The sequence below is a fragment of the Lonchura striata genome, chromosome 7 (genome assembly GCF_050655825.1).
Source record: "Lonchura striata isolate lonStrDom1 chromosome 7, ASM5065582v1, whole genome shotgun sequence".
In the NCBI taxonomy this organism is placed as follows: domain Eukaryota; kingdom Metazoa; phylum Chordata; class Aves; order Passeriformes; family Estrildidae; genus Lonchura; species Lonchura striata.
In genome coordinates, this window is record NC_140709.1 from 15,581,673 (window position 1) to 15,597,086 (window position 15,414).

A 15,414-nucleotide genomic window follows, 5' to 3' on the forward strand; every position below is an offset into this window, starting at 1 on the left:
CTGTGTGCTGAAGCCCCACCATGCCTTCTGGTTGGGACCCTGTCCTTCTCCCAGCTGTTCTAGGCCTTGCTTAGGGGGTGGGGGATGCCTGGGGCATACTGTGGAGCAGGGCCAGGCTCACATCCCTGCACCTGCCACCCCCCCAACGTGTTCCTGAGAGACACCCCTTGCCCATCTCCCTGTGAGACAAGGCCTGGCTGGCAGAAGGGTACCCACTTTTGTTGGCACAGCTTGTCACTGCAACACTGGCACTCCATCTTAGGCGTGAAGCTCACTGCACCCGAGGGTGATGTGAGCACCCTGTGCCACAGAGCCTGCCTGCCTGTGTGCTTCCCCCAGCAGCTAAGGCTGCATTTTTATCTCCTTATGCAACACGTGCCTGCTTCCTCCTCACTCCCACTTCTATGGCATTTCCCCTACTCCCGTGGGGACAGCCCTCCCTTCTCGCTCTGTGGGACACTGTCCCCTGTCCCTCCAGTCACCCAAGCAGAACATTTGACATGTGATGGCCAGTGAGAGGCAGACATGCTCCCACGCCCCAGTGAGAGTGCCTCGTGTTCTCACACACTCACGTGTGTGAGGCAAAGGGGAGGGAAGGGGCCTCCTGGCACTGGGGGGGTGGGGGGGGAACCGAGACTGTGTGTGCTCATAAGGGTAGGGAAGGAGCACTTCCTTCTCCTATCCTCCTCCTCTCCTCCCGAGGAGGGGGAGGGATGACACAACTGCGGGGGGGATCCTTTAAAAGCTGGGCAGCAGGCGCTGCACTCTGAGCTGAATTCAGGACGCCTCAGCACTGTGGCTGGATCAGGTCCACACATGGCATCACTGGAGCCAGGTGAGCCTCACAACACTTCTTGGGTCCCCTTGTGACTTCTTTCATCCCCTAGACCCCCTTCCCTCCACCCTGAGACCCCTGGCTGTGCTCCATCTTTCAGTGGGCACCATTCCCCCCCGCCTGTCCTGGATTCCCCACCTGTCCCATTCTCTGTTCCTTCAAGCCTGGGAATGTAATTCAACCAATTCCCAGGATGTAGGGGCTGCAAAGGGGGTATTAGGACCAGTACCAGCTTCTTGTCCTCACTCTATGCCCATCCAGCAGCAGAAGCTGGAGTAGGGTCCCCTCCAGTCCTTGCTGGAGAAATGCACTTGGGTCTCAGACTGGTGAAGATAGGGCTCAGACAGGGATTTTAGGACACCTGATCTGGAGGTGGCATCTGGTCCCTTTGGGTAGCCTTTGATACATCCCATATAGCCATCCTCATGCTCCCCCTGGAAAACTGGTGTTTTCCCCTTATGGGTTCATCAGGCAGGGTCAGGTGGGACTGAAGGAAGCTGGTACCAGGGCTGCCAGCCCACCAGTGTCCTTGTCCCCCTGGCAGGCTGCCACCTGCCCTCCTCTTCCTTGTCCCCCTCAGGCCTCACCAAGTCCCTGAACGGGGGCCCCATGCCCCCACAGCGCCCTGGCACTCGGGACCAGACCTACCTGGATGAGCTCATCAGCATCCCCAAGGGCAGCGGGGTAGGTGCTGCAAGGCTGGCTCAGGGAGGGCAGGGCAGCGGGACAGTGCTGCAGGGAGCTGGAGGTGGGGAGGCAAAGGGCCACTGCAGCGGGGAATATGTGTCTTGGACATGCCCTGGGGACATGCCCCCAGCACCCCAGACCCAGCTCAAGCAAGTCACAGCCCTAGGTTGAGTGTTTCCATACTTAAAGTTTTCCAAATGAAGAAACTGAGACAATGGGGCAAGGTGCTACCCAGCCACAAGGATCACCCCACTGCTCACACACCACCTCCTGGGCCACCCATGGATGAGCCCAGTAGGGCACCCCAAGGCTGCTTGCACCCCAAAGGCCCCCCCCATCGTTGTCTGGTCCCAGGGCAGTGGAACATAGGAGAAGGAATGGTATTCCCTAGTCAGGAGGAGTAGCAAAAGCAGAGGACAGCAGTCCCACGGAATGCAATAGTGCCTGACAGCCCTGGGACCCCCCTGCACATCACTGTCCATTGGGTCAGACGGGGCTCACTGCCCCTCCAGCGCTGCTGCTAAACAGGGAGAGGCTGGGGGCAGCAGTTCCCTCTCCAAAACTGCCCGGGAAATGACCTCCATGTGCTGAACACACCCATGCGGGCAGCACTGGGTTAAAGGGGGCTGGATGTGCAATTAAGAGACGCTGCTTTTGAACGGGAGCTCCTGGCTCTGACCTGCTGCCTTGTCCCAGCCTGGGTTCAGCTTTAGGAAACTCTGGGCTTTCACCGGTCCCGGCTTCCTCATGAGCATCGCCTACTTGGACCCAGGCAACGTGGAGTCGGACCTGCAGAGCGGGGCGCTGGCGGGGTTCAAGGTGAGCGGGCTCCGGGGCAGGCGGGGGTTTCGTCACCTCTGCAGCGCCAACGGCTGCCCACGGCTTCCCCAGCCGGCTTCCCCAGCCCGGGGGCAGGAAGGGCACGGGGGGCCTCGGCACAGGGTGAGGACACCCAGGGGTGCCACGGGGGCACCCCTCTGACTGGGCTGGGAGAGCACCCGCGCCCCCTCTCTTCCCTGCAGCCCTGGTTGAACTGGGGACCCCCGGGCGGCTGGATTTTGCCCAGTACCCAGTCCCGGCTGCCTCCCTCCCTCCTGCTCCCCAGCTGCTGTGGGTGCTGCTGTGGGCCACCGTCCTGGGGCTGCTGTGCCAGCGCCTCGCCATCCGTCTAGGCGTGGTGACCGGGAAAGACCTGGGCGAGATTTGCTACCTCTATTACCCCAAGGTGAGCAACCATGGGGATGGGGGTGACAGTCTGGGGGGGGACCCTGTGCTTGGGCTGGTGGCAGTCCTAGCAGGGACTTGCAGGGCTGGAGGGGAGCAGGAAGATGCTGTGAGAGCCCTGCCTCTCTCAGGGGCTCCTCAAAGCCTCCCCAAGCCCTCCCCACCTAGTGCCCACGCCCCTCTAGTACAGGGACCAGGGTGGGAGGTGGTAAGCACTGCGTCAGTGTCCCGGTCTGACCTGGCGACACATGAGAGCGTCCCCGCGGGGGTGAGCCCAGGGTCGGGGCAGCAACGCGAAGCCGAGACGAGAGAAAGCCTGTGCGTGTTGGGGCAGAAACGGGGTGGGGGGGCTCAAGAGGAGGGCTCACATGACAGAGGAGGGGGGAGTTAAGGGTCCCATCGAAGTGTCAAGATCCTGATGGGGGGAACGAGCAAGGAGACACTGGCTGAATTACAGGTCCCCAAAAGGAGGGTTGGACACATCCCTCTGCCCCACCTCCCTCAAACCCATCTATCTAGACAGATGGGTCCTATCCTCAGCTCTCACTGGGGCGGGGATGAGGAGTGGGGCAGCGGGTTCAGATTTAGCATCCATCTTTCATCCTGAGTTTGTGTTGTGAAAGAAGCTGAGAGGGGTCTTCTGGGGTCCCCAGGCTGCTCTCCTGCTCCAGCCTGGAGACAGGGATTTGCACCCAGGATGCTGTGCTAGCTTGCCCAGAGCTACACACTGCTGTGGGCCCAGGCACCTCATGTGCCCTGTGCCCTCCAGGTGCCCCGTGTGCTGCTCTGGCTCATGATTGAGATCGCCATCATCGGCTCTGACATGCAGGAGGTGATCGGGACAGCCATTGCTTTCAGCCTGCTCTCAGCTGGCCGGTGAGCCTCCCCTCAGGGACCTCCAGCTTCCCCCATGGCCCTACTCCACAGAGAGCCATGTATCTAATCCTGCCCTGGCCATCCTGCAGCATCCCCCTCTGGGGTGGGGTCCTTATCACCATCGTGGACACCTTCTTCTTCCTCTTCCTCGATAAGTACGGTGAGTGCCAGGATGAGGGCTGGGGTACTGTCACCCAGGCAGCCCTGGTGCCCATGTGGCACCAGTGTCCCCTGCTCTGTTCCACCCCTTCTCTTGACCTCTCTAGGGCTCCGCAAACTGGAGGCTTTCTTCGGCCTCCTCATCACCATCATGGCCCTGACCTTTGGCTATGAGGTGAAGGGGGGAGCTGGGGACAACCCTTTTCCTCAAGGGTGGCAAGGGACCCTACCATATGGTGTCCCCACTGCTACCAGCCTGTAGTAGCGGGGTGGCAGCTCACAGTGCCCCTTCTCCCTGTTTCTCAGTATGTGGTGGTGAGGCCAAGGCAGGTGGAGGTGCTGAAGGGCATTTTCCTGCCCAGCTGCCCGGGCTGTGGGCGAAACGAGCTGCTGCAGGCCATGGGCATCATCGGCGCCATCATTATGCCCCATAACATCTTCCTCCACTCCTCCTTGGTCAAGGTGAGATCAAGGCACTGCCACGGGCACTGTTCTGGGTGCCTCAGGGTACGCTTGGTGGGGACCACATGGTCCTGGCTGTGGGACAGGGGCTCACACCCATGTCGCTGGCCATGCCCAGACACGGCTGATCGACCGCGCCAAGAAGGAAGCAGTGCAGGAGGCCAATATGTATTTCCTGACCGAGTCCTGCCTGGCCCTCTTTGTCTCTTTCCTCATCAACCTCTTTGTCATGGCTGTCTTTGGCCAGGCTTTCTACCACCAGCGAAATGAGGACGTGGTGAGTGTCACGTCATGGCCACGGGAGATGACAGCTGTGCCCAGCTGTGGACATGGGTGGGACGAGCATCCCCCGGCATATTCTCATTCCCTGAGAGGTGACGTGTGGGGATCCCCTGTGTCTGTGGGAGCTGCTGGGTGGCTGTCACACTCTGCCTTACAGCACAACAAGTGCATCAACAGCAGCATCAGTCACTTCGCCGGCATCTTCCCCACCAACAACGAGACAGTCTCTGTGGATATCTACCAGGGGGTGAGTGCCACCAGGCTGTGTCCAGTGAGCATCCCTTCCCACGTGGGAGACTTAGCACTCTCCCCATCGAGCCCTGGGCCTGGGGGCAGCTATAACCCCACCAGAAGGCTGGGAGCTGATGGGCATGCCTGGGGTAGGGGACACTTTAGGGTGCTCACTGGAGTGTCCCTACACAGGGTGTCATCCTGGGCTGCTATTTCGGGGCAGCAGCACTGTACATCTGGGGCATCGGGATCCTGGCAGCAGGACAGAGCTCCACAATGACCGGGACTTACGCAGGGCAGTTCGTCATGGAGGTGAGAGATAGGGATGCTGGCCCTTGCCCCCACAGGGAGGGGCTGAGGGCAGGGAAATCACAGGTGGGCCCTGGGTGGAGGAGTTCTATGGGCAACACACTCCCCCCAGGAGTATCTGGAAGAGTTAATTGCCCACCATTCCTGCAGGGAGCTGGTGGGTGGCAGCTTGCTAGCACGAGGTGGGATGGAGACAGCGTCCACCCACTGCACCCTGTGGGCGCCCCACGCAATGTTTCCCTAATTAATAAGATCCTCTCTTAACGAGTCGGAGCTGACACCTAGTGGGGCCCGGCAGCCCTGCAAGAGCTCGCTCAGTGCCCTGGCACAAAGGAGAGGGAGATGCCCCCCACGCTCCTCCCAGCCAGGGTTTTGGGGGCCGCAGGCACAGCGAGGGTGCAGGCACAGCGAGGGTGCAGGCACAGCGAGGGTGCAGGCTCTGCCGTGTTCCAGGGCTTCCTGCAGCTCCGCTGGTCCCGCTTCGCCCGGGTGCTCTTCACCCGCTCCTTTGCCATCCTGCCCACTGTCTTCGTGGCTGCTTTCAAGGATGTCAGCCACCTCACAGGCATGAATGACCTGCTCAACGTCCTGCAGAGCATCCTGGTAAGGGGGTGGGAGGGCCCCCAAACACCCCAGCCTGGCAGCCATGATGTCCTCATCCCGCTCTCCTTTCAGCTGCCTTTTGCCGTCCTGCCTGTCCTCACCTTCACCAGCCTGCACCCGCTCATGCAGGACTTCAGCAACAGCCTGTGAGTGCTGGGGCATGGGGAGCCACACAGGAGGCAGAGTAGGGAGCTCTGGCTGCAGGCACCTTCCCTTTGGCCCATCCTGCCCCCCAAACCCTGCCATGGGGCAATTAGTGTACGGACATTGGAGGGGTATGTTCGTTCTCACCTGCCCAGGGCAGCCAGAGTGGAACAGACCCCATCACTACCTTGTCATCCTCCCAGTGACCCATCTGGTTCCTTGGGCACCCCTGGATCCTCAGCATCCTCCTGGCACTGCCAGCACTGGATTTGGAAGGTGGCCAAAATCCACTCCTAGAGTCCCACCACGGGGTGAAATATAACTGTGGGGTGCAGAAATGTCCCAGTTTGGATCTGGTTCACCTGCAAACTCAGTCCCCCCAGCCCTCTGTGTCCAGCGGCCCAAAGGATGGGGCCCTGCCCTGGCACTGATGCCCTCTGCCCTGCTCACAGCCCGGGGAAGGTGCTGATGACCCTCATAACGGGGCTGGTCTGCGCCATCAATGTTTACTTCGTGGTGGACTTTTTGCCAACACTGCACGGCCTGGAATACTACATTCCCCTGAGCCTGCTCCTGGCTGCCTACGTGGCTTTCGTCGCCTACCTGGTAGGGCTGGCACCGCGGGATAGGGGCGGGACAGTGTCCCTGGTGGGCGCTCATCGACTTGTCCTCTTTGCCGCTGCAGATCTGGACATGCACTATCGCACACGGAGCCCGGTTCCTGGCCCGGGGCCACCACAGCCGCTTCAATTTCGGTCTCGCCCTCGACCCTACAGAGACACGGTGACAGATCCCATCCCTGCTTGTTATCCCCACGGCCCGGCCCAGCGCAGCCTCCTGGACACGGATTTCCTGCCACTCCGAGTCCGGGCATGTTTTAGCCAGAGATGCACCCAGCAAGGAAAGGGTTATCACACAGGCAGACCTCCCCCCAAGATCTTCGAGCTCAGCGCTTCTTCCCACCCCCAACCCCCGCCAATTCCGGGGTGCTGGTCCAGGCTTGACGCGAGGGGAGTGGGATGGCAGCGGGCGATTCCCCCATCCATTGGCACGGACGCTCCGGTGAATGAGCCGCGCCGGAGACTTCCCCTGCTCATTATGGCCAGGATCCGCCGGCTCCCGGGACCGCTAATTACCGCCGGGGACCGCTAATTACCGCCGGGGACCGCTAACCACCCGCAGCGCCCGCCGCCAGCGGGGCCAGCCCCGGGACCGGCCCCATCCCCACGGGCGGCTCCGAAACGTGTTGGGAGGGAGACGGCAGATAAACGGCGTGTTCGTAACCCGGCCTCGCTGCTGTTGCTGCGTGGGGCGGCGACCCCCTGGGCCCACCCGGACCGGGGGCGGCCCCTTTGCCCCGGGCGGGGGAGTGGCCGGGGCTGCCAACGCTCGGCCGCGTCGGCGCGGGGGGCTCAGCGCCAGCTTTCTGCATTGCCCCGGGCGGGGGGACTGGGCGGTGGGGCCCTGGGTGCCCTCTCCGCCCCGGATGCCCCGTTTCCCGCCTGCCGGTGCCGCCGGATGCGGGCGCGGAGCCGCTCGGGCCCGCTCCGGGGCGGGGGGGTCCCGGCGCGCCGCGGGCCGCACTTGCGAGACGCTCCCTGGCTGTTTCAAGGCTCCCCCCTCTCCCCAGGACCCACCACCACCCCACCCCAAAATCCCCTTCCCGACCCCCGCCGCCGGCCGGTGGAGCTGGAATTTTGGGGGCCGGGCATCCCCCCCCGCCCCCCCCAGCCCGTGCCCCCCACTCCGGGAAGGGACACCCCCCCCCCGCTCCCGGGGGCCGCGCTTGTTTATGTGAAGAATGTCCCCTTCCTTAAAAGGGCGATGGCGGACGGGGTGGGGCGGTGCCTCCCCCCCGCCTCCGCGTTGGCCCGGCCTCTGGCTGCTGAAGGAGGGGCCAGAGCTGTGGGGCCCACCGAAAGGCGGGGGCTCCCCCTCCTCCGGGGGCGCAGCCGGCCCCGGCCGCTGGAGGAGCGGCAGGAGACGCCCCTAGCTCGGGGTGCACCTGCCCGGGGGTACCAGCCTTGGGGGGAGGTCACCAAGGGGTAGGGGCGCATCGGGGTGGTCCTCAGCGGGCGGAAGGCTGGAGGGACTGGGGTCTGCAGGGTTATGCCTCTAGGATTTGGTGTTCTCCACCTGCAACCCAGAGCACTCTCAGCCCAGGGACACCTGGCTCCAGCCAAGCCTTAGGAGGAAGTGTCCCACTCCAAGAGCTCCCAGGGCCAGGGCTGGGTTGGAGAACGGGGAATCATCCAGGACCCCAGTATAGGAGCAGTGGGGTGGAACTCGAGTGTCCAACTGAGTGAAGCCTGATGCTTTTCTGCCTCGTGCCCATACCCTGCAGCCCAAACAACCCAGCTGGGCTCTGCCTACTCCTGGCCTGGGCCTGTCCCACAACCGCAGGACAGGGACATCGTCTCTCTGAGCTCCCCAGCTCAATCTGCCCCCAAGCAGGCAGTGGAACTTGAAGTGGTGTTCCAATTACCGCTGCAAGCATTGGCCCGGAGATTTTTCTAATTGCATTAATTGGAGGACTAACAGGGCCTGTCTGAACTCATCAGGGAGGGAAAAGGAGGAGGAGGAAGAGGAGGATGATGTAGCCGAAGAGACAGGGGTCCTGCAGGGGACAAGTGTGTGGCCTCTGCAGCTGTCCCCACAGAAAGCAGGATCCCCCAGCAGCCCAGCCCAGGCAGATGCTGGGGATGAGGCAGACATCCTATCCAGTTCCACCTGGGCTAAAGGAGCACAGACGTCAGCTCAAAATAGAGAGCAGAGGAAGCACAGCCTCTTTCTTCCTTTTCCTCCAGCTTCGCCAGGAGACAGTGGTGGCTGCCCGATGTGGGAGGCGGCTGCCGTACTGAGGAGGGGCAGGGAAACTGAGGCACGACCGCTGCCTGCTGTCGGAACCGGCGGAGGGGGTGGCAGGATGCAGTGTCCCTGCTCCAAACAGCAGCTGGTCCCTGCCAGGGCTCCGCGGGGACACGCGGTGCCGGGATGTTCCGCGTGGAGCCGAGAGTGCGGGAACTGCAGGGGGAAATCGGCTTTTGTAGTGCCAGAGCTCCGGCAGCCCCGCAGCATCGCAGTGCCCCGTGGGGGCACCTCCCAGTCCCCAGCGCGGTGTCACGTCCCTACTGGGCCAGAAAAGGCGATCTCACCTCCCGAAGTTCCCAAACCGCAGGTGGGAGAGGTGGAAAGATTTCAAATGAGCTCAGATGGGAAATTTCCAACCTGCTGCACCCTCGGGGCAGCGCTGACGGAGCGCACAGCATCTCCTGCCGCCGCGGCGGTACCGGGCCAGGCCCTCCGGGGCCGGGCGCTGCCTGGGCGGGGTTGGGGGGCTCGGCGGCGAGAGGCTGCCCCGGCACAGCCCCGCAGCTGGCGAGGGGAGGGGGCGGGAGAAAGCAGCTCTTGAGGGGCTTGGGAGGCGGATTTTCTCCGAGGGACTTGTGCCATCCACAAGCTCCCGTCAAAAGTCGCTTTTCAGAAAGCGCCTGGAACAGCCCCGCTTCCCCGCCGAAGGCAGGAGGGAAGGAATTGTCAGGGAAAATGGATGTATTGATAATATAGACTGACTAATTGCCCAAAAAACTGGGGGATTGCAGGATAAAGGATAGAAAAAAGCGGCGGGTATTGGTGCAGCCCCCCAGCACCTGTTGGCCCGCACGGCTGGCCTGGCCCGGCAGTGCGGGATGTGGCCTCGGGGGGCAATGGGGACCCCCCAGCCTTGAGCCGCTAGTCCAGGATCCTGCTCCAGGGGACACCCAGCACGGCGGCACGTGTACATACGCCGGGGGCAGCTGCAGAGGGATCCCCGGGCTGCCGGCTGGATGTGGGGTGACAGCAGGACCGATCCCTCTCTCCGTGCTCTCTCACTCGGGGCGGGGGAGCGTGGGACAGCCCGGCGGCGTGTCGGGGACCCCTGCACAGTCACCATGAAGCAAGGAAGGGGGGTGTCCTTCCCAGCCAAACCACAGAACGCTCCCATCTCGGTCCCAATGGCGGCTCGGCGGGATCCCCCACTCCTCCCGGGCGGCGCCGGTGCCGGGAGGAGGAGGAGGAGGAGGCAGAAGGAGGAGGGCCCCCCCCGCCGGTGTTGCCCTTTTAAGGGGTTCCTTGAAACCGCGCCCGGGATCCATGTTTGCAGCCCCAGCCCGGGCGGAGGAAACTCCATGTTGTAACAAAGTTTCCTCCGCGGCGCCGCTCCGCGCCCGCCGCCCCGCGCCGCCGCCGGCCCCCGCCCCGCCTCCCCCCCCGGGGGCCGCGCCGGGGGGGGCCGCCCCCTCCCACCCCCTCCCCGGCGCCCATGGAGCACCAGTCCATCATCGCCCAGGTTAGCAGGGAGGAGGGGAGCGCCCCGCTTCAGGAGAAAGGTAACGCGGAGGGGGATCCCGCTCCCCCTCGCCCCCTTCCTGTGCGGCAGAGGGGGAGGTCCCCGGGGGGCTGGGGGCCTGCTCCCGGAGGGTGTGATGAGCTGCGCGCCGCCTCAGCCCGGCCCCCTGCATCCCGCTGCCGAGGGCTGCGGAGATGCGCTGGGGCTGCAGCTCGGAGCGAGCGGGCCCTCGGAGCCCCGGAAGGCTCGGGGCGGCGCTCGGATTGTTTGCGCTGTTTCCTCTGGAGCCGGGCGAGAGGTGCGCGCAGCGCCGGCGGGGAAACTGAGGCAGGAAGGGAGCCGGGCGCCCTGCTGCGTGCCGGCGTCCCGCTCCCCGCGAAGGGGGTTTGTCGGGGGCCGATGCTCGTCTCCCTGGCCTGGGAAGCTGCCAGGGCCGGGAGGAGCAAACGTGGGAACGGGCCCCGTCCGCAGTGGGGAGCTCCTGCCCCACGGGCTCCTCACTACAGGGCCCTGGCCCGCCGGAAGGGGGGCACAGGCAGGGCGGGGTGCAGCCCCGGCCCGCGCTGCGGCAGGACCCGTCCCCGGGACCGGTGGGGCCGCTGGAACCGTCGCGCTGCCCCTGGGGCATGGGGTGGGCAGGGTCAACCTCTGCCTCAGTTTCCCTTCGCTCCGCCAATGGGGATTGCGGGAACGGCGCCCAGGGGCGGGCGCTTCGTTCTGATTGGCTTCTCGCCTCCGGTGCTCTCCAGTCGGCCAATGAGACGAGGGAGTTGTCTGGAGGCGGGGAAAAGAGCGGCGTAAGCCCCGCCTCCCTCGGGAGACCCCGCCCCCGAGTGGGGCAGCGCCCCCCGGGGCGGGACAGCGGGGACCGGCCCCGGGCCCACGGCTGCCCCCGGGCTGGGGTCTCCGGGCACGCGGGGGGCCCACGGGGGTCCCTCGTGGAGTGGGACGTGCCGGGTGAGGGGCTGCGGGTGGTCGCCAAGCGCTCGTGTCAGCGACGCTGCCCTGGCACCGTGGCTTGGCAGGGCAGGAAGGCCGACCGGATGGGTGTCCGGCTCTGATGAGGGCACGGGGGCTCTGGGGAACACCCAAACGTGGCTCACCTGGCCCCCAGTTCTGTGCCGGGAGCACCCCCGGGTTACCCCTCACCCCCTTCTGCCCTCCCACAGGTACCCAGACCCCTGCCAAGAAGCCTCGAAGCCGCAGCATTCTCCAGTCCCTCTTCTGCTGCCTGTGCCGCGATGAAGGGGAGCCCTGCACTGGCACCACTGGCGCGCCGCTGCTGGTGGAGGAGAACGGGGCACTGCCCAAGGTAACCCCACACCCCAGCCTGGATCGATGGGTTAGTTACCATCCCCTGCGCCTCCCCTGTGTGGCCAGGCCTGGGGGTGAACAGTCACTTCTGCCAGTGCCCCCTCTGGCCTCCCTGTGGATACCCTGCTGACCCGTGTCCCCCTGCTGCAGGCTGCTGTCAAGCACCTGCTGCCCGAGATCAAGCCACAGGACGCCAGCAAGCTCTGCGTGGTCATCGACCTGGATGAGACCCTGGTGCACAGCTCCTTCAAGGTGGGGGACACCCTGGCCCACCCCACACCTCTCCCCCACATGCTCCCCCACCTGCTCTGCCACCCTTTTCCCACAAAGCGATGCCCAGCACCCGGCACAGACTGGCTGGGTCAGTTGGGGTGTCCCTGTGAGGGGGCTGCGGGGCTGGCAGGGGTGCACAGTGAGCATAGAGCAGGCAGCATTTGGGCAGGGGGTGCCTGGCGTGCCCAGTGCTCATCCTGGTGTGCCCTTCCCCAGCCAGTGAACAACGCCGACTTCATCATTCCTGTGGAAATCGATGGCATCATGCACCAGGTAACGGCGGGGTGGGTGCCTGGTGGGAGGGGGGCATCATTCCACCTCCCCGAGGACCGGGAGCCATGCCAGTGCTCTGCACCAAGGGATAATGGGAGTATCAGGGTGCCAGCTTTGGCACATTGCAGGGCAGAGGTGGGTGCCCCTCTCTTTGCAGGGCAAGGAGGTGGGGGCGTCCTGGCATGCTGCCCTCCTGCAGTGGCCAGCCCCAGTTTCAAGTAATCCAGGATAGGCTGTGGTCTGGGCAGTCAGCCTGTTCTCGGTTACTTGGCTCTGGAGCCGGCCAGACACTTCACCCTGGACATTCCTGTGGGGCTATGGCATCCCCCAGCCCACACAGGCAGCTCCTGAGACCTGTGGCCATGGAGCTGCTCGCTGGCGGGGTGTGGGGGTCACAGGGGTCCCCTGGGGAGGACATGGGGGCGCTGGGTGAGCCGTGGCCGGTGCCAGCAGCGCGCTGCCCTCCGTCCGTGCCCACAGGTGTACGTGCTCAAGCGGCCGCACGTGGACGAGTTCCTGAAGCGCATGGGCGAGCTCTTCGAGTGTGTGCTCTTCACTGCCAGCCTGGCCAAGGTGGGTGCCCCTGACCTGCCCTGGCATTGCCCAGCCCTTCCCAGGCACCCCTAGAGTGGCACAGCTCCCTTGCATGCCCACCTGCAGGCATCACTGGTCTCTTGTCCCCTGTGTACCTACAGGCAGCACCAGCACTGGGCAGACTCCCTGCCTGCCCCTCCAAGGCACTGGCCAGGGAAACTGAGGCACAGTGAGACCTGGCACCAGTGGAGAGCTGGATGCCATTGTCACTGTGCGATGGGCAGGGTGGTGTGGTGTGTCATGGCGATCCCCCTCCTGTGCCCGTAGTATGCGGACCCTGTGGCCGATCTGCTGGATAAATGGGGGGCTTTCCGGGCACGGCTTTTCCGGGAGTCCTGTGTTTTTCATCGTGGCAACTACGTGAAGGACCTGAGCCGCCTGGGCCGTGACCTGCGCCGAATCATCATCGTGGACAACTCGCCCGCATCCTACATCTTCCACCCTGACAACGCCGTACGTACGCGCAGGGCAAGGCCGGGCGGCGTGTGGAGGTGATGTGGTGGGGGACCCTGTCTCAGCCTTGTCCCCTGTGCCACCTGCAGGTGCCGGTGGCCTCCTGGTTCGATAACATGGCAGACACGGAGCTGCTTGACCTGCTGCCCTTCTTTGAGAGACTCAGCAAGGTGGAGGACGTGTATGCAGTGCTCAAGAAGCAGCGGACTAACAGCTAATGGCCCCCCCGCCCTCCGGGTGCTGCCAAGGGGCACCACCGGGGGAGCCAGGTGCCTTATTTTGGGGGAGGGAGGGTCCCGGTGTGCCCCGCATCATCCTCCCCTGCCCCGGTGGGTGCGGGTGCCCTCCGTGCCTGCCGGTGGTGGGAGATGTGGGTGCCCCCCCAGGAAGCTGGGTGCCCCCCTTCTCAGAGAAGAGGGGCCATGGGTGACCCACTGCCTTGCTGTGCTGAGGACCTGTTGAGGGGGTCCCATCCTCCCCCACTGTCCAGCTCCTGCCTTCCCCCTATCCTGTGTCCCCCCTCCACAAAACGGTTCTCAGGTCCTTTTCCCCTCCGTCCCTCGACTGGGGAGGGGGGGCAGGGTCAGCAGCTGCTGCTTTCCACTGCCTTTGGGAGGACTGGATCTCTCCATCCAGACTCTGCCTGCTGGGAGGCTGGCAGCCCTTGGCTCTATCTGCCGAGGCTACAGGACAGGTGACACCTTGTCAGCCTCCAAAAACACAGGGAGTCTTACTGGCCTTGGTGCGTAGGGCTGCCACAATACCCTTAATTCTGCCCTGGGTGCAGCTGACCACCTCGAGGGGGGCATGTCCTTGCCTCTCTTCATGCCTGCTGCCCCCACCTAGGGGCTGTGTTTTGCAGGGGCAGCCCAGCCTCAGGGCTGAGCCCCTGGGCACAAATGCCTCCCACGTGCCTTGGGACACTCTGTCTCTGTTCCCCCTTAGCCTTGCAAGGGGTGTGCCTGGGGGGGCTCTTTACTCGCCCCCTCCAACTTCGGTTTCTTCTCATGTTGGGGGGGAGGTGGCCTCCCTCCCTCTCCAGTTATACTGTGTCACTGGGAGCCACTCTGGTCACCAACAGAAGAGTCCCCTCCCGTGGTGGGGGAGCACACCTTCACATCCTCTACTCCATATCCGTCTGCAGCTTCACCAAAGGCTGCTAGTCCTGGGAGAGAGGGACCCCCACACCAGCCTTAATGTGCTCCCCCAGCCTTACCCCACCCCAGTCCCCCAGCTGGGAGGGGGTGGGGGACACTGCAGCCTCCCCTATAGCCTGGGGTTACCCTGACCCCCATGGGGTTGGACTTGTGCCAGGGTGTCCCCCAGCTTTGAGGGTTTGGGGGCTCTCAGGGAGGGGTTTTCTGAGGGGGCTGAGCTCAGCCAGGCCTTTTTTAATGTCACAATATGGACAATGCCTCATATATTTTTAGAGGGAAAAGCAATGGTTTCCCAAAAAATCGTGGGTGCCTTTTTACCGCTGTGCCAGCAAAGGGAGTGAGGGAGCGGGGCAGTATCTGGGGGGTGGGTGTGAAGGGTTTTAGCTTTCTGGTGCTGTTCAGCCGGCTCCTGCCGGCACTGCCCTGCTCCCGGGGGTAAGCTGGGGTCCCCCAGCCCACCCACACCCGCTGCCCTGTGCTGGGGACTGGTGCAGCACAGCTCCCTGGATCCCTGCCAGCCTCGGGCCTCATCCTGCCCTGCCAGCAGGGCTGAACTCAGCACTTTATATTAGACAAGTCAAAGGGCGCCAGCACAGCCGCTGCCCAGCGAGTGCCTGTGGGTGCTGTGGCACCCGAGGAGTACGGCCCTGCCCTGGGCACCCTTGGGAGGTCTGGGGGATGCAGAGGCAGCGTGGGGGGCTGGGAAGGGCTGGGGTACCAGATCCAAGTGCCTTCATGTGATTAAAGCTGTCAAACCATCTTGGAAAGAGTAGTCCTGAGTGTGTGCATGTGTGGGCACGGGTACACACGGAGCCCCCGGGATCCCCCGAGTCCCCTGGGCGTGGGGGATGCTGCAGGTCCGTGCTGGAGAAGCACCCTTGGACTGCAGGGTTGAGGGGCCACCCCTTTCCTGGTGCCAAAGGGACACCCTCACACTGGCCTGGCACCTCCATCCAAACTCCCTCCCCATCCTGGGAAAAGGCCCCTGGTGCCACAGGGATGGGTGTCCTGCCCCTCACCAAGGAGGGGGTAAATTTACCACACGGGCTCTGCCCCCCTCCCAGCAAAATGGGTTTGCTCCAAATAAGGCATCAGGCCTTCCCCCCATATCGACTGGGGGACAGCTTGTGACCCCCTCCCTGCACTGGGTTCCTGGGGGGAATGTCTCTTAGCTGCCCCCCTCCCCCGTGCCCTCATTGGCCCTGTGC

The 15,414-nt window shown here is 64.1% G+C and overlaps 2 protein-coding genes across 5 annotated transcripts; both read left to right on the forward strand.

Annotated features, from left to right (window-relative positions):
• The first annotated feature begins 1 nt into the window (after position 1).
• SLC11A1 (solute carrier family 11 member 1) lies at positions 2-7,095 on the forward strand. The gene is given in 16 exon segments (XM_021526320.4): positions 2-835; positions 1,416-1,519; positions 2,219-2,341; positions 2,628-2,747; positions 3,516-3,622; positions 3,712-3,782; positions 3,889-3,956; positions 4,088-4,243; positions 4,362-4,520; positions 4,683-4,772; positions 4,949-5,068; positions 5,519-5,668; positions 5,741-5,814; positions 6,265-6,418; positions 6,498-6,582; positions 6,585-7,095. Coding segments are annotated over 16 exon segments (1,980 nt in total). The 5' UTR covers positions 2-816; the 3' UTR covers positions 6,965-7,095.
• Positions 7,096-9,931: 2,836 nt separating this feature from the next.
• On the forward strand, positions 9,932-14,973 carry CTDSP1 (CTD small phosphatase 1). 4 transcript variants are annotated; one of them, XM_085584293.1, is made up of 7 exons: positions 9,932-10,142; positions 11,312-11,484; positions 11,607-11,708; positions 11,946-12,002; positions 12,483-12,575; positions 12,864-13,049; positions 13,139-14,973. In XM_085584293.1, the coding sequence occupies exons 1-7, from the start codon at positions 9,947-9,949 to the stop codon at positions 13,265-13,267; spliced, it is 936 nt and encodes a 311-aa protein (XP_085440419.1). In that variant the 5' UTR covers positions 9,932-9,946; the 3' UTR covers positions 13,268-14,973. The 4 variants fall into 4 exon arrangements, with proteins under 4 accessions (XP_085440419.1, XP_085440421.1, XP_021381891.1 ...); XM_085584295.1 differs by having other exon boundaries at positions 10,007-10,182; XM_021526216.4 differs by having other exon boundaries at positions 10,093-10,182; positions 11,312-11,454.
• Positions 14,974-15,414: the final 441 nt, after the last annotated feature.